The 18042-nt window shown below is 35.0% G+C and overlaps 1 protein-coding gene across 3 annotated transcripts in view; it reads left to right on the plus strand.

Moving 5' to 3' along the window:
• TLK1 (tousled like kinase 1) overlaps positions 1-18042 on the plus strand; it is a 68529-nt gene that overhangs the window by 24990 nt on the left and 25497 nt on the right. For all 3 annotated transcript variants that reach the window (XM_066553249.1, XM_066553248.1, XM_066553250.1), the window contains exons 2-10: positions 1026-1144; positions 4621-4692; positions 9131-9206; positions 11723-11769; positions 12150-12236; positions 13321-13410; positions 14249-14341; positions 15574-15684; positions 17368-17504. In XM_066553249.1, coding sequence (XP_066409346.1) covers positions 1031-1144; positions 4621-4692; positions 9131-9206; positions 11723-11769; positions 12150-12236; positions 13321-13410; positions 14249-14341; positions 15574-15684; positions 17368-17504 — 827 coding nt within the window. In that variant the 5' untranslated portion in view covers positions 1026-1030. The remainder of the gene's footprint in view (positions 1-1025; positions 1145-4620; positions 4693-9130; positions 9207-11722; positions 11770-12149; positions 12237-13320; positions 13411-14248; positions 14342-15573; positions 15685-17367; positions 17505-18042) is intronic.

An 18042-nucleotide genomic window follows, 5' to 3' on the forward strand; every position in this document is an offset into this window, starting at 1 on the left:
TGGGACTGAAAAGCACCAGCTTGTTGTGTCTTAGTTGGAAAAAATTGAGGCTGTTTTACTATGTGGTACTTGAAGGATGTGCTATTACAATAGTGCATTAAGACTTCAACATGAAATATCTTATTTAAAATAAAGCAACTGAAACGTTTCCAATTGAAGATAAACTGAATGTTCAAGTAGATGAAAAGGTAAAAAACACAGAATGCATTTTGTGTAAATACAAAAGACTTATTTGTCTACATCATCTTTCAGACTCATTAAACAGCCATAAGTGATTTAAATACAAATTAGGAAGCTGCACATCATGTTGCAGCCTACTCATGTAGGCTGAGCTCATCAGAAACTCCTTTTGTTCCTCCATTTCCTTCTACCTTACTTTCCCTGCAGATGCCAGCAGCACTGCTTTAACTCCATTTACAGGGCTCTGTTGAAGCCATCACCTCTGCAAGGGTCTCTGTTATTCCTGGTTCCTTTTTCATTGCTGATCCTGCTCCTTTTTTCTCTGACCTTTGGACCTCCATGTAACACTGCATTCCTGTGCATGGGTTGAGGACTGCAATCTACCTTCTGATTTTCCGTTTTTCCCCCTGTAATTCCTGCTTGTTGATCTTTGACACTGACAGTCTAGCATTTAAAAAACACGGAAAACAGGAGCACTGCAGAATATATTGCAGAATTGGGAGGCTTTATGCTGGAAACGACTTTGTTCCTGTCAGCTAGTTTTTAATCTATAAATAATTGCCGGGTTGGCGTATTGCATACTGCAGGCTATATGTCTCTTCCATGCCTCTAACAGGTTCTCATTTTCAACCAGAATTGACAAAGCTATTCTGATATGCAGAACTTGCCACAACATTTTTGTAATTCCTTGAGTGCTTTGGCTATTAGGTAACAGGTGGTGTGTCATTGTCAAGTTGAGGGTACAAATCCTTTGTTTGTAGGCCAGTGGTATGCTTGGCTTGTTTGTGAAATGTTCCACTGCAAATATTAGGAAATGTAACAAATTTATATATGTATTTTTTTAGGAGCAATGGATGAACTTCATAGCCTGGACCCAAGAAGACAAGAATTGTTAGAGGCAAGATTCACGGGAGTAGTAAGTGGCAGCACTGGGAGTACTGGAAGTTGCAGTGTTGGAGCTAAAGTAAGTCCTAAGAGCAGTCATTCAGATCTGCCATTTTGAAATACTAATTTATCTCAGACCATCTCATTTTCATACTGTTAATGTGATTTACTTGTAAAAGCACTGGGTTGGAAGAGGCTCTCAGAAAAATCCCTGTTGTCTGTTATTTTGCTTTGAGGTAGGATTGTTTATCTTGAACCTTTCTGTGACATGGATGTTGAATTGTTCTTAAAAACACTGAAGAATGAGCTTATACAGGCTCTTTTGTGTCTTTGCTGTAGTGCACATGTGATCAGAAATGAAAGATTTTCCCATTATTTAGGTGGAGTTGTCCCTGCTGCAGATGACCATCTACTTACAGAGTAGTAGTGTGTGACATCTGTTTCAATATTAAATTTTTTTGAAGATTAGTACATATAGATAAACAAAATATTTCAACATTTCTAGACATTATATCAGTTTCTCTTACTTTCATTCTAGAATTCCTGTCATTTAGTATCTAAGCCAGGATGCAACACTTTAGGAAGAACCTTATGAACACTGAATAATTACTTTCCATATGTTGTATATTTCCTTTCAGTTAATACATCTGCAAAATAATTTTGTCTTTGTTGCATATTCTGTTCAAGTTACTAACTTCAGCTTCCAAGACTGATTGCTGCAATACTGTTGCCTAGCCAGAGGGACTCCATTTTGTATTTGTGCATTGGAATGTTCTCCATCAAGTATAGTACTTAATAGACAGATATTAAAAAGGTGTCATACTAATATTTTAGGTGTGTTTCCCTCATGACTAAATCACTTCTGAATTCTGTTTCCAAACTGTTTGCAGTGCCCTCATGTTTTAAGTGCTTTACACAAACTTGTAGTATTTTTAGCTTCCTATGCTGTATTTTAGTTACCAGTATAGATTACAGAACCAAATACTTCCTGATAGAAGACATTGTTGGAATTTCTGAAGACATGTCATGTATCAATGGCTATGAACAAACTACACAGAATTGAAATCATTATATAGTGATCTTGCATCATAATTTGCTTTGGAGAGTGACGTGAAGGTAAATGTCACAAAACTGTAAAAAGATCACAAACTTGTTACTATCATTTAAAACAAGAAGTGAGTTAAATAGTCAGGGGAAGAAATGAGGTTGGATTGACACAGTCACATTGATGCACTGTCTAATTGTCTTCTCATTATAATTGCAAAATTGTATATTTGCCATATTTTATGCTTAAAATTAGAAAGAGACAAACACAATGATTCTGGTCCATTTTGTTTATTTATTCCTTGGGTTGTCTAGTACTGCTTACTCCCCTAATTAATTAACTCATTTTAATAGCTCAGGTAGTTGCTCATAGTTCACATTACTATTTATCCTTTTTTATTACTAAATCTGTACTTCTAACTTCATTGAACTTTTACTTTTGATAGAGCTGTTTTGGTCCATTGCTTTGTTGCAAATTTTCCCTCATAATCTGTCTGCTGCTGTATGTGTAATACTTTTTTTTTTTCAAGGCATTATCAGGTTTCTTGGGGTTCCTCCTCTTTAAAATTTGATTCCCTGTGAGTCACTGCTTACCATTTCCATAAATCTATTGAAGTCTTTTTCTTGTTGTCTGTTGTTCAGCTGATTTCAGCTGTTAGCCAAATTACATTCCACTTTCACATTCTCAGTTTGTTCATCCAAGTTTGCCAGAAAAAGAAATTTAAAACAACTAATTTCCTTTTTCACTCTGCCATGGAAAAACTACATTTCTTGTCCCTGATGCGTTCCAAGATTTGTATCTCATCCAGTTGGTTTCCAAATGGATATCTAGATGAAGTGCTGTTTTTTAATACTATCAAATGCTTTGATAAATGTTTGCAGAAGATTCTGTTACCACTGTTTCTTACAGGTGCAGATCCTCATCTAAGACACTGTTATTCTTGCCTTCTAGTCCTGTAATTTGTTACACCATCAGTAAAACCACAATTCCATCAGTTTTGTTTGTATTTCTTTGGTTTGTGACCATTCAGTGTATCCATGCAGATAATGTGAAGTGTAGTAGCTGATCTGAGCTGTGTTTGGAGAAAAATGCTTTTTAAAAAATATAGTCTGTAGTCTTGGTGGGGGATGTTCGGACAGGTTTATCTGATTCTTATTTTAAAAAACTGATAGAACATTTTTGATCTGATGTGCAGAGGTAACTGGGAAAATATGAGGTATAAATATAATATCCATTGGTCTGCCTTCACTTTGAAGGCCAAAATGAGAAAACTTCTTTGTGTACAATCCCAAATCCCCATGTTCCAGGTTCTAATTTTCCTAAGCTAGCAAGACAATACAGAGCTTGCAACTTCAATAGTTATTTTTTTAAATACTCTGGGTCATTATATACTTCTAGTAATTAAATTGAAATGGACTCTTATTTATTGGGAATACTCTTTTGAGAGGCTATCCTTACCATATGTGTTGCTGAAGAGTTTTGGAATTTTTGGGGGTAAAAAACCCCATTATGTTCAAGCTTTTTCAGTAAGCAAGGTTGGAAATACAAATGTAGGTTGCTGATATTATTGTTGTATCAGACTTTGATGGTCAGATACTGACACAGGACAAAGGAAGAACAAGATGCAGGCATTTGTGTAAACGGAGACTGCCCTGGAGGTGAAAACATACATGGAAACTTTGTGTGTTTAACTAACATTTCTCTGGACATTGTAATCCAGAGATGATTTAGTTATTCAGATGTCACAGATGAGTACTCTCCTGCAAACTGATACCAGGCTGGAATTTAATGCTCAGGAGCAAACTGCCTTGGAACTACTTCACTTCAAAGTGTTTGTTCTGCCTTCTTATATAGAAGAGACAGGTCCATCAGTATAAGAATTTTGGTGGGTTTTTTTAATAAAAAGACACTCAGCTGATGATGACTCATTAAAATGTCCTCGTGACATGCTGTGTTCAAAAGATCTCTGAATAAATCAGCCTTAGTAAATTTCTAAAAAAATATTGTAATTTGGGACTGTATCACTACTTGGGGTTGTTGCTGTTTTTTCTTCCCTGACTAATGTAAATTTATTGTGTTGGGGGAAATTTGTTTTAAGAATGTGGAATAGTACTGTCAATAGGTTCTAATTTTCTCCAAGACAAACTAGACTATTGCAAAGATTATTTTTTAAATCTATTTCATGACAGAAAATTAAAACCTGTGTTAATTTACACCTCTTTTTCTTCAAAAATTGAAAAATTCTAGTAGTGTCTAGAACTTTCCCAGTGGTTTTGAATATGCTAGGGTTTTACTTGGCTCAAAAGCAATGGAAATTCAAAATTTGCTGTGTCCTGTGAAAATATTTACCTGTCAAACTTCTTATCCCCCTTTCCAGTTACAAGTGCTCCATAGTTAATTTTTCCATGAGAGCATGAAATGACTGTTACTGGTTGTAACTGTGAGTGGTAACAGTGGATTATGTTTTATAATTCTGTGTATAATGTTGAGTATTTTATTTGTCTTGGTAGGCCTCAACAAATAACGAGAGTTCAAATCACAGCTTTGGAAGCTTGGGATCTTTAAGTGATAAAGAATCAGAGGTAAGTGTATGGGGCAGATCATTATTACCTCAGAATTTTAATGCTAACAAGTAATTTATTTTTATTTTTCTTTGATGCCTTATTTTGTATAGAAGCTTTTAAAGTAAAATGCAGACTACTCAGATAGGTAGGAAAGAGCATAAATTACTGGAAGACATTATGTCTTGGAAGAGGAACTGTGACTGGAAGAAGTGAGTTTCTTTGGATTTTTGGTCATGAAACTAGCTGCTGCTGCTTCTCTGTTATCTGTGTAGTCATGGTCTGAGGATGCATACAGCTTTTGGAGCTGAAAATGCTTATATAGTTTGCTGTCTTTTGTTTCATAAGTAAAAAGTGTTTCATCAGCACAAATAGCTTTGACTGATCTTTGGATGAATTCTTAAAAATACTCTAGAAACTAGTTTACTGTGTTTTCTTTCCAAATAGGGATTTGTGCCGAGGACAGACATCCTTAGTAGACGTCATCTTTATTTGTTAAAGCTGCAGTTGTCACTGTGTATTTTCTTACCTAAATCCAGTTTGTAATTCAAGAAAAGGATGCATGCTTTTATTAGGTTTAAATGTGCAGAGCTCAGACTTGCCTTGAGTAGAATATTTTCCTCTTAGTGATGAGCATTGCTATAGTTGCACTAATACTACAGCTCTTGGAATGTACCCGTTTTGGGGTCAGTGAGTGTCTCTGACAGTTTTGCCTCTGTGTGTCACAGATTGCAGGATAAGATTATATCCTTTGTAAGCAAGAGTGGATTTCTGGCCTAGGCTAGGCCCTGTGTGACAGTGTGTCATGCTGGAGAGATGGTTATTTGGAATCTGCTCTTGGTGTTATTTTCACATCAGAGCTTTAGTTTGGGGCCTAATTGTTCATTTGCTCAGTCTCTACAAGATGCTTTTTTACTGGGCTGTCAGCAAGTGAATTTAATTGGTTCCCAAAGCTGATACCTTATAAATAAAAGTTCTGTATGTGTGATTTGTTTTTCTTGTTGGAAAAAGCTCTGCTATGTTTTTTTTTCCCCTCACCTTTCCCAGCTGGATTATGCATCCAACTGCATAGACTATTTTCTTAACCAGAAGGTTCTGTCTGCCTGTTGTTTTTATTCATGGCTTTTCCTGGAAATACTCTGGGCAGTGATGCAGTTCTGATGTAGGTGTGGGAATGGGAATGTGCTGCAGTAGCCTGAAGGTTATGATGCATTATTGCCATTCCTTGACAGAAAACCATGTCTATGAGTAGTTGAGTGATCTCAGAACACTGACTATATGTGTAATAAGTTTTTGGTGTAGGAAAATATTATTTTACAGTTCTATACATGAGATACAGAGGCAAAGCTTTTCCAAGGCATGTGATTTGAAAGTCTCTGCACAGTGTTGTAACCTCAAGTCTTGCTTCTGAGTAAGGATAGTATTTTGTCTTTTAAATATTCTAAGACTTGTATTCTAAAACAGAAGTGCATATCTTTTTTGAAAATGTCCCTGCACAGACGTCCACTGTGCTCCATTGCACAGTGAAAGATGAGTCTTACTGACATTGAGTAGCAAAATGCGTTTTCTTGACTCTTTTTCAGAAGTTGTTAGTTGTATTCACTCTATTATAATTGTAATAGCAAGTATGTTAATAAATTTTTACAGTTCTTAAAAGTTACATCTGATTACTTATATGCTAAAGTACCATAAAAAGTAAGCTGTAGATGTTAGTACTGCAAGCAGGTTGTGGGATTGCTTTGTTGTGTTGGTTTTTGTTTGTTTTAATAGCATGACCTTGAAGGTTTCATAGTAACAGCGATGGTAGTATATGGAAATCATAATGGAAATGATCATGATGGTAGGATATGGAAATCAGACTTGCTCACTGGGGAGGCAGTGCCATCATTTGATGTTGGAAGAGCACCGTTACATTACAGTAGGTCTTGGGAGAAAAAAAAAGTAGATATGCAAATCTCAGAATCATTGAAATTAATTTCTAGCAGGAGTGTCAATTTCTGATCAAACCCTGATGATGCATTCATGCCATTACTCTGTGCTTTCATCATGAAGTGGCACATTAAATCTGTGAATGTGAAGGGAAGACTCAGGGGAAGCACACTGAAATGGAGGGGAAAACTAGGATCAGGACCAAGATGTATGAGGCTCTGCTAGTATGCCAGGCTGTGTGTGACTTTAATATAACTTTACAATCTAGCATTGGGTAACCTTAAAAGTATTTTATCTTGCTTATGAAATAGTAAGATTTAAATTTAAATCTTGGCTATATGTAAATACTTTGGCAGCTACAGAGAGTAGCTTCAGTCTTCATTTATCAGGGAGATACTCCCCAGCCCCATTAGTCTTCAGTTTCTTGTAATTCAGAGGACTCCATTCATTAGGAAGGATTTTGGAGTACATTTTCTAGTGATTGATGTGTGCTGTACATTATCATGCGAATTTTGTGCTTAGAAAAGGGGAACATGACCTTGTTGAGTAACCTCATTAATAACCTCATTAGTGTGCTAGTACTTTCTGGTTTGGAAGGTTAAATTAAACACTGAAAGAAATCAGAAGAGCTTAAGGAAATAGACATTCATGAATTACTTGAGTTTTGAAACTATAAACCTCTTTAAATGGCTGGTTTTACAAGCCACAGCAGCTGGAAACTAGTTTTGGTGGGGGAAATCTTACGTGGTTTTTCATTAATTAGATTTTAAACTTTTTTTTTTCTTGATATGGTAGGTAAAAATTACTACATTAGAATGTAACTGCAGAATTGAAAGTTGGAAAACAAGAACAACATGAAAATGCTTGGTTAAGTAGTTTCAATTTAGTTCGTGGAAAGGTAGCTTAATGTTACCTATTTACCTGGCAAGAATTCCAAATTATTAAAGTTAAATTTCTAAGCTATGCTTTCTGCTTTTAGAATCAATAGTCTTGAGTTGACTCCATTTCCAGGAGTCTGTGTTACATACTTTGCTAATGTATGATAGCACTGTAGAAGATGCAAATGTCAGTTGGATGAGTTTATTTAAAGTAAAATATATTTAATTTAAACTTAATTTACAGCCTGCTAATACAACATTTATGGTTGTAAAACTTCCAAAGATATCTTTATGAAGCTACACACAAGAGTCAAAACACATAAAAAAATACATGGTATAGGTAGGGAAGACCTTTCTTGTCCTGTTTGTTCTTTTATTAGTCTAATAATTTTCTAGGGATCACAGGTAGCTTAAAGTGGTTCTTGCCAACATAAATACTATTGGGTATTTGTAGTAAATTCATGTTTGAGCATATCCACACAAAAATTTTGGAAATGAAAGGTCCTTGAAATGATTTACTGATGGTTGAAATTTGAATGTTGATATAATTTGCTGTGTTAAGAAAGCATTCTTGGAGCACCAAGTGACAGATACAATAAAATTAGAAAATGATGGTATCATGAGAGAATGAAGCATCTTGTCACTGATCTCAAATTTAGTCTGAGCTATTAAGGAACTTTGGTTTACTGGTAAAATAGATCATGTAATGTCTCCTGTGCTTCCTCCAGTTATGTATGAGGCACCATGAAGAATGCACACACACAGAGCTGCAATATGCTGAACGAGAGCAGCTTTTATTATTTAAATTGGGGAGACTAACTGGTTTGAATCCTCAGATCAAAGAGGAGCAAATGTAATTTAGAGATGCTTCTGATCACAGCCCTTTCTTGCTATCTGTGTTGTACATGGTGATTGTAATTTCCAGGCAACTGTATAGAAAAATTTATTCCTGAAATATTAACATATCTGTATTTCTTCACTTACCATTGATACTTTTCTTTCTTTTCCTTGAGATAAAAGTGTATGGGGAGGATGACACTTTCTAAGTGGATAGATATTAACATTTTGAGGAATTTTTGCTCTCTACTTTTTCCTCTTTTACTTTCTTTTTAATTTTAGCAGATTCTAGAAATCTATATGGCTTTTATTAGTTTGGAAATAACTTTTGCACTTACAAAAAAGTGTAACATTATTGGCTTCCTATTGAAGTACTGGAACTTTGTGTTTATGCTACAGCAGTGTGTAGAAAACACCATCAAGAATCAGATTATTTCACTAAAGTATTTAGCTTTAAAACACCTGCACTAAAATAGAGAGATGTTGGTAAAATATAAACATAAATGAAACAAAAATGGGTGTTCATAAACCCTGGAATGAATGAAAAGGAGTAATTGCTTCAAAATTAATATGTGGAATTGCCTTTTGGGAAATAATTTAAGAATTACTTCTCACTTTCTTAAATACCTCTTCTAGCTTGTACCTGATTGACCAAAGATCATATTATCTAGTTTAACTATGATCTGAAATTGCATCCCTGCTGAATTGTGAAATCATGTTTTATGGATGAGGATTTAAATTTATTTCATAATAATACAGCAATAATACAAATAAATAGAGCCTATGTTACATCATGTTCTTTTTGTTGTTTGTAGACTCCAGAGAAGAAACAGTCAGAACCTTCCAGAGGAAGAAAAAGAAAAGCAGACACTCAGAGTGAAAGCAGCCAAGGTAAATTAAAATGTAAATTGACTAGGCAGTGATTGCATGTAATACAGTTTTGGCCGTTAGCCTTAAAAATTCTCTATTTTTGCTTACATAAGATGGCTGTTATGTTTTGGATGATAAGTTATATATTCTTGTCACCCTCCCATTTGTCACTGGCAGGGATGGGCAAGTAAAACATGAACGGGACTGGAAATTACCCAAAAGAATCATGAGCTACTGCGTGTGTAACTCACAGCTATGATACAACTCTGTAATCTTTTTAAGAATTACAGCAACTCTTCTCATGCAAAATACCTTGTGGTTTGAATTTCTTTTCAGTAAATAAGGGGGAAAAAGGATTACTGATTACAATATCTGGGGCTTATTTTACAGGTATATATAAGAATTTAATTTTATTCTTCCTTTTTTTGTGGAAGATGGTAGTAGTTTAGAGGGGTGGGGAAATCATGATGAGACTGATTTCTAATTTAATATTTACAAAGTTTTTGTCATTCCTCTCTTTTGTGTGACTTTTGGGTGAGAACTGGTGGAAATTTAACCTCAAGACAAAAATTCATCAGAAGGGGAGCGGAAATAGTTCTGATAACGTCTGCATCAGCTTTATTTTTCATTCTAACAGAGCTAGAAAATGTCACTTCAGATATAAAGCAATGGGCTCCATATCTGGAAGTCTTCATGATGCAGCGTGCTATTAGTAGAATAATCATGTTGTTTGATTAAAATTAATTTCTTCCAAAGTGTTACTTTGTAGTCACCTGCTTTGTTCAAAGAACCTGAATGAATTTTCCTATTTTCATTGTTCTATTAGCTTATCCTTCCTCTTACTAATGAGTGTTGAAATTAGAGATGATGGAACTTTTTTGGCCTTTTTAATATAGAAAACATGATAATTATTTCTTATCACTGTTTTACTGTCAGCAGCAGTAAAACTGAGTAGTCTGCACTGCAATATTCTCAAGGAGCTGGCCTAAGAAACTGCAGGTTCTTGGAGTGGTACAGTACAGTTGAAGCACAGCAAAAACCTTCTATTGTATTGGAAAAAAGAAACAAGAAATCAATCTCTTGTGTATAGCATACCCAGGATATTGACTTCTTAATATGTAAATTAATCCATAAATGTTGAAGAAAAGGATTGTTTAGAACATAGAACTAATTGGAAGGTGGTATAAATCAGTGTAAATCTATTCATAATTGGCTGTGCCAAAATAATTTGACTATTTCTTCAGTGTAGAGCTCTGTAACATGACATTAAATAGATTTTTCTATACTGAAGAGGAGTGCAGTCTGTCTCTTTTACCTGCATGAAAATTTGATAAAGTGATGTGAAAATTAAGCATGAGGACAGAAGTCACTAGCAGAATTACAGAGTAGGTAAAGAATTGCCTGGAGGGAAGTGTAGTAGCAATACATACACTGACTGGGTAACTACTGGAGAAGTTGGCTGTGGGCTGTTCTAGGTCTTGGAATTATTTTATCTAAATTTTTCTGTTAGAAGTCTTGACACAAAAAGGGCTGCCAAATGTTTCTGGTTTTGTGTTACTTCTTAGTGACACAGCATTATGCAGCAGTGTCAGTACAGAGGTATATTGAACTAGATAGAATTCGTCAGGGCTGAAACAATAGAAAAGCTTGAAAATCTTTGCTAAAAAGTGGAAATCAAATTTATGGATCTATGGGTAATGACCTCCTAATATATTGCAAAAATTTCTTTCTATAAATAAAAAGCTCTGAACAATAGTCCATTTCCAAGATGTTTCCGAACAGGTTGTCTGACTTCTACAGGAGAAAAGCCCAGTCTTAAGATTTATGGGTCATCTTTGGGCCAAACAGGAGAAAACATTTGTGCATTGGATAAGGTATAGGTGCAATCTCTGGAATTCCAGGTGTGGGTCAGGTCCTCCTGTTGAAGAAATACAATTCATGTTAGTTCTCCTGAAGTCTCAATCCATTTAAGATAAATTCTAATCTCAATCTCTGGTGTTTTATTTCCCTAGTTAACACTGTGAGTTACCCAATTCATTATCAGGTTAAGAGGACTGGAAATACTTGTCATTCTCTATGCCCTCACTGTTACTGGCACCTAGGAAAATCCTTGGGCAGAATATGTGGGCATAATAACTCACCTGGAGTACATATTGTTAGTAGATGTGGCCAATTTGATACTTAGAGATAGTCCTTGAAAAGGGGAGGGACTTAAAACTGAAGGTTTGATCTGTAGGATTAGAGATGAATTTCATGTTATCTTTAAGAGGTCTAGGGTTTCTATAAAGTCTGCTCTAAACTGGTTTAGGAATTGAAGGCGGCTTAATATCTGATTTCTCAATGAATGGAATATGCAAGTCCCTTTGTTTTGGGAATCCCTTAATTACCTATAAAGGGACATCAAGTATTACCACATCAAAGAAAACCAATTAACAAGTGATAAGATTTTACTATAATTATTTTATATGTAAAAATGTAAGACACCTCCACAAGTAATTTATTTAACCAATTCTAATGTACTACTGTATTTATTGCAGGAAAGAATATTGGGGGACGTGGTCACAAGATTAGTGACTATTTTGAGGTAAGAATTTTGTAAATTTTACTTTGGTTTTAAAATTTTCTTCTAAAATATTCTTTTAGCTTTTTTTGGATGCTACAACATTTTTGGTTATAATGGACAGACCTCTTGAGAGATTACTTCTCTTTTCTTTCTGTATGCTTCTGAGTATTAAACCTTGAAGTAGAGATGCAATCATCTCTTGATGGAGACGAACTGAACTACAAAACCCATTATTTTTCACACTGTTCTTTAAGCAGCTAAAGGTTGCACTGATAAAAGTAATAGAATCTGATTTAAAATGTTGTCTAGAGACGAGCCATAGAACGTAGTGTGTACTTTCAGTAGATGTATAATGTATTTTGAGAGGACTGACTCATTGGGGGTGCCTGTGTGCTCTGCAGTACCAAGGTGGGAACGGCTCGAGCCCAGTGCGAGGCGTGCCTCCTGCAATCCGCTCTCCTCAGAACTCACATTCCGCTCCTTCTTCTGTAAGTCTGCAACTTCATGACTGCACCACATAGTTTTATAGCCTCAAAATAGCAACATTGCAAATAATCTGTATTCCAGGGGGGGAGTTTTCAAAGGAACGAGTCCTGGGGAAGAATTCATTCTTCCACCAGGAAAAAAAGAAATTAAATTAAGTATTAAAACTAAATTTTCTATTAACACCGGGTCATTTTTTCTTAAACATCTGTTTAAATACAAGGTAGTTATGTAAAAGGTTGAATAAATGTTGAAATGTTGTAATGATGTCTATTTGTAGGCCTCACACAAAAAAGTGGAGGTTTTCTGTTACTTATAAGGAAACTTGGACCCCTAGCTTGGGACTTTAAAAGCTGAGGTTTTGATAAATTGTAATTTGTTTCAATAATTGATACCTTTCGCCTCTAAAATTCTCTTTGGTTGTGCTAATTCCTTCTTTTCCTTCTCATAAGCACAGTTTCAGTGCCCAGCATACCAACATGCTAAATGGCTAAACAAATTTTGCCAGTTACAGAAAAGATTTGTTTTCTCTGAAGGTGGACCTCAGCTTTTATTCCATGTGCTTTCAACTTCAGGCATCCTTTTGGTCTTGCCAACAATATGAAGTGTAATACAGATTTTGGAATTCAGCTTGAAAAAGGTCTCATTCACACAAACTAGGTTCATTAACAGGATTTGCTTTCTGATTTGCAATAGCTTCCCCTCTCAGGTTCTCCCATGAGAACTAAACATTCCAAAAATAACTCTCATTATTCTTGAGTTGTGAAAACTCAGAATCAGAAAAATAAGTCTTTGTAAGACTAACATTACCTTATGTCAGTCTTGTATTGTCTTAAATCTTTCAGTGTGTTCCCTAAAAGTGACAATCTTAGTCTTCTCAGAGAATGTATTGCATCCTTCCTGAGCTGCAAGTAGTATGTAACACCATACTGATAGCTCTTGATGCAGAGCTCCAAGTAGTAGCTTGTGTACAAAAATACCTTATTTCTATGTTTCTTTGAGATGTTTCTGCCAAGAGTTGTACCAAGGCTATGCTCATAATTAAATACTACAGCTGTATCTAAAATTCTTTGCTTTCATGCTTTTCAGGTTCGACAGAATAGTCCTTCTCCTACTTCATTAGCTTTCGGGGACCACCCTCTCACACAACCAAAGCAGTTATCTATTAAAATTACTCAGGTAACTTTTTGCGTAGATCACTTTACATTGCAGGAAAAAAAAAGTAGTTATGTTTATTTCTTTGTCTTTTAACTTCTTATAAACTCTTAAAGACTTTGAAAAGCTTTGCTTTTTAAAATTTCTGAAGCATTTTTTGGTTAAGTTCAGCAGCTCATAATTTAAATATGTCTGGTGAGTTTTGTATTCTGCACTTGCTCAGCTCCCAGCATGGCACTTCATGATTACATAGATGACCATGGCATTGGTAGGTTTTTGCTCAAGATTTTAGCTGTTGTGTGATTTTAGAAGTAGAAGCTGCTTTTTCAGGCAGTATTTGAATTGACAGCTGCCATTGTCATACTGCATTTAAAATCTGACATTGAAGAAGAAAAATGAGATGGATGAGATGGCAATCAAAATGATCAACACAATTCTGACATGACTTTTAAAAGCTGAAATCAACTGTTTGATTCTCTCTGCCATTTCTGATGTGATCTGTTCTTCACATTAGTCAGAAAAAGGTTGCTTACCTGTTGACTGATACAGGGAAATTAATTAGTGGATGTTTACATTCTTTCCCCGTTTTTTATGCTTTTTTATGAACAGTAACTTCTCAGTTGGTGATGAAATCCTTTAATACTGTTAATGGTTTGTCCCAACTGTTCACAGTTGTCCTCACGAAGAGGGAAAGTGATTTTGAATAAGAACCTTTAATGACGCTTCCAAACACCTGAAAATAAGATTTTTCTGGTCTTGTTGAATGTTTTAAAGTCATTTATTTCGCTGTCTATCAAGCATAAAAAGAATAATGCTGTAGTTGTAAAAGGAAAGGATAAATATTTCAAAATGTTCTTTCTAGACTGATCTCACAATGCTGAAATTAGCTGCACTAGAAAGTAATAAAAATCAAGACTTGGAAAAGAAAGAAGGTCGTATAGATGACTTACTCAGGGTAAGTGTTGGACATGGGTAAAGGTATTTATTCAGAACAGCAGACCGAATATGAGGACAATTTTTTAGATTTTAAAAGAATTACTTAAATAAAAAGGTATAACAAGTTTTTAATTTTTGTAATTTTTTTCTTATATCTAAGAAGTCTACATAATGTAATGTATAAGTTTTTTTCAGCTTCTGTACTACAACTTGTTAATGATTAAATATGTTTTTAGACTTCTGAAGGTGCAAAGAAAGCCGATGCCATTTGCAGGCAGTTGGTTAATTCCTTAAATTCATATTATAATTCACCTAACGGGTGGTTTTGGTTTTTTTTGGTTCTAATTATGAATAGGCATTATCTGTGGAAAAACTGTTGGCATTTTCAGAATGGAGGTGATTGTGACAGAAATAAAATACAGGCAGTGAATAAATACTTTCAATGAGAAAACTATACGATACTCTAAGACTTGTTTTCAGAAAAAAAATCTTAATGTTTATGCTCTTGAAGGAAACACTGGAGAGGGGATATACAGAAATATGAAATATGAAACAAACCTGTATTTCACAATTTGTAGTCTGTTTAGTGTTTGTACGTATACATACATATGTACAATACATAAAAATATTAACCCATGTAATGATGTACTGTGAAATTGTGTATGTAGATTGTTTTAACACATGTTCAACAGTATGGAGTAGACAAGCCTAAACTATCTTTAACTTTTTTTTTTAAATCAAAATAATATTGTTGTGGGATTTTTAAGGTAATAAGCTAAATATAATTGGAACACAGGGAATTTGTTAAGCTTCCTACTCAGATAATTAAAACTTTTTATAATTGTGAAATTTTTGCTTTCTTTTAAATTGGAGATGTTCGGATTCACATGACTTGAGAATCATATATGAAGATCTGATGCTAAATTTTCCGGTTTGAATTTCTCAGCCCTCAGTGGAGAGCTGAACATGAGATTGGTACAGAGTTTTTGTATATTCTCATTATGCTGAATGCTCTGTAATACAGAATGCAGGACCATGTAAAGGAAATAAAAAAGAATCAAGGCATCCTTCTATAGATAGGGATATATCTGTGAAATGAAATTTTTATTTAGATAAATAGATGTATAAACATCCTTAAACATAAACATCCTTACTTTAGTCATGTGAAATTAGATGTATTTATTTTATGTGACAGCTGATTTTTAAACAGTGTTTCAATATATCTCTTCATCTTTTGTATATATTTATTAGGCTAATTGTGATCTTAGAAGACAAATAGATGAACAACAAAAACTACTTGAAAAATACAAAGAAAGGTTAAACAAATGTATTTCAATGAGCAAGAAGCTTCTAATTGAAAAGGTAAGTTTACTGCTCTTAAAATCTTCATGATAAAAGCTTGGAAATTGCTGTAAAACTCCATTATGATTCCTTCATTTTCACTTCAACTTTTTCACATTTGTCACTTGATTGAAACTTTGTATCCATGGTCTCTATCTGGCAATATTTTTATAAACCTGAATAAGCTAAATAAAACATTTACCTTTTTCAGATTTTTGTGGAAAATGTACTTTTACTTTAAGGATTTACCCATTGTAAGTAAAGCAAAATAGCAAATCATTAAAGTTATGAATTTAATGTATGGCATATTTTCTGGAAAAATTTTAAGATTACACTGGATAAAAGAATTTTTGATCATAACCTGTTGTGAAGAGGAGATGGACAATATCTCTTTGTGAGACACTTAAGTGGCTATGGTAATTTTTGATGTAGAATGATAAAATGCTGTGTTAGCTCAGAATTAATGGAAAAAAAGGAAATGAAGATGACTGCCTTCATACTACCATTAATGAAAGAATCACTTTTTAAAAATTTCACACCAATTATATTTAAACTAGTAGCAATTTATTAGGCAACAAGGATACCTTGTTTCTCTCCCTCTTCTTTAAAATAGCCTATTTTAAAAAAAATCTTGAAAAGTTAATAGGAAATCATGTTATTAGAAATACAGGTACAAAAAATTTAAGACAAACAGCCCCAGTGCCTTCCCTAGTGCTAGCTGCTGGATCCTGCTGTCATACACAATGGCACAAAGCGAGCCATTGGAGGATTCAGGAGTTTTCTCACTAGCATGTCATAAATAAATTATTGCAGATCTTTTTAAGTTCCAGCATGAGGGGAATGCAGGGGAAAGATGCATCAGATCTGTTTGGCATGATAGTAAGTGCTTACCTTCTGACTGAGAATCCCACAAGGGATGTTTCCTGTGAAAAGCTCTTCTTCAGCCTGGAATTCTGTTTGTAAAAACAGCCTTAATTCTGACAACCTCTCACTTTTTGTGTGTATGATTTTGGGCCATAGACATTTGTTATGAAGCAAGCATTTGTAGCAATCAAAGAGGTTTCCTTGCATTAGGTGTTCACAGTGCTCTTTCTTTGAGGGAGAGCAGGCAGACTCAGTTGGTTGTCACATCCCAAGGGTGCTTGTGGTGGCAGTGCTGGTTCTGAGAAGGGAATCTGCTTTATTTCTGCAAGTGGATATCTGAGTGCAGTCAAGGCTGCCCACAGTGCAGTGCCACACAGAGGTCCCTGCCCCAGGTCACTTGGTACCAGTACTAATGTAGATGCTCTGGCAAGGAATTTCCAGGCCAAGTATAGGAAGTGCTTTCTTTATCATATCTGAGTCAGTTATTTGTTGTAGTAGACATGTACAGATAGAATCTTAATTATATCCTCTATGATGCTTATACTCTAAATAAAGTGTTTTTTTAATGAGGAAGAGCAGCAAACTTTATAGGGAAACAGAGCCAAACTCGGGGGGTTTTGGTGCATAAATTGTCCTCTAATACTGGTTCTGGCAACTGCAGCTTGAGTTCTCTAGAAATTTGAATAAATGGGGTAAATACTACAACATATTTTTGTTGACACTCCTCTTATCCTTGCCTTAAAAGGCTGTTGGAGGAGAAAAAAAAATCCTGAGTGTTTTATTGTCTTTTTGAACATTTTAGTGTTACTAAATATGAAATTTTTTTTGTTGTTTTCTTAGAGCACACAGGAGAAGCTGGCAAGCAGAGAGAAGAGCATGCAAGACAGATTACGCCTGGGGCATTTTACAACAGTTCGTCATGGTGCTTCATTTACTGAACAGTGGACAGATGGCTTTGCTTTTCAAAATCTTGTGAAGTTAGTCAATGCTATGTTCTTTAAGTTCTCACTAATTGTTACTTCCCTCTAGTGGACTTTTTTATTACTAATATTCTAGGATTGAAGCAGCTTTTCATATGTTGTATTTGCTTTGCCTTTTGAAGACTGAGAATAGAGTGTAGAACTCCATTAATCAGGTGAGGGAATGCTAAGGTTGTCTCTCTTTAAAAAAGGGTTTGGCTCCACTTTGTTTTAACTATCTTTACAAAAGCCTGAATGTTGTAAATAAGCAGCACATAGTTATTCAACTCAGCTGATAGAATTATAAAGGTAAATCAGTGATTTTTCAGGAAGCTAACCAAGCATGCCTGGTGGTCACTGGGACAGATGAGGTCTGTGAAGTTCTCACTGGTCACATAGGTGCTACCTGCACATCCTCATGGCATCAGCTTTCTCTGGCATCCAGCTCCTTAGTGCTGTGAAGGAGCAGTGACAAATCTGGCAGCCTCAGATGGGATTTAGTGCAAGTGGATGGGGGAGAGCAACCACCTGGAAAAGAGCTGCCATAGTAGGTATT

The sequence above is a fragment of the Molothrus aeneus genome, chromosome 7 (genome assembly GCF_037042795.1).
Source record: "Molothrus aeneus isolate 106 chromosome 7, BPBGC_Maene_1.0, whole genome shotgun sequence".
Taxonomy (NCBI): Eukaryota; Metazoa; Chordata; class Aves; order Passeriformes; family Icteridae; genus Molothrus; species Molothrus aeneus.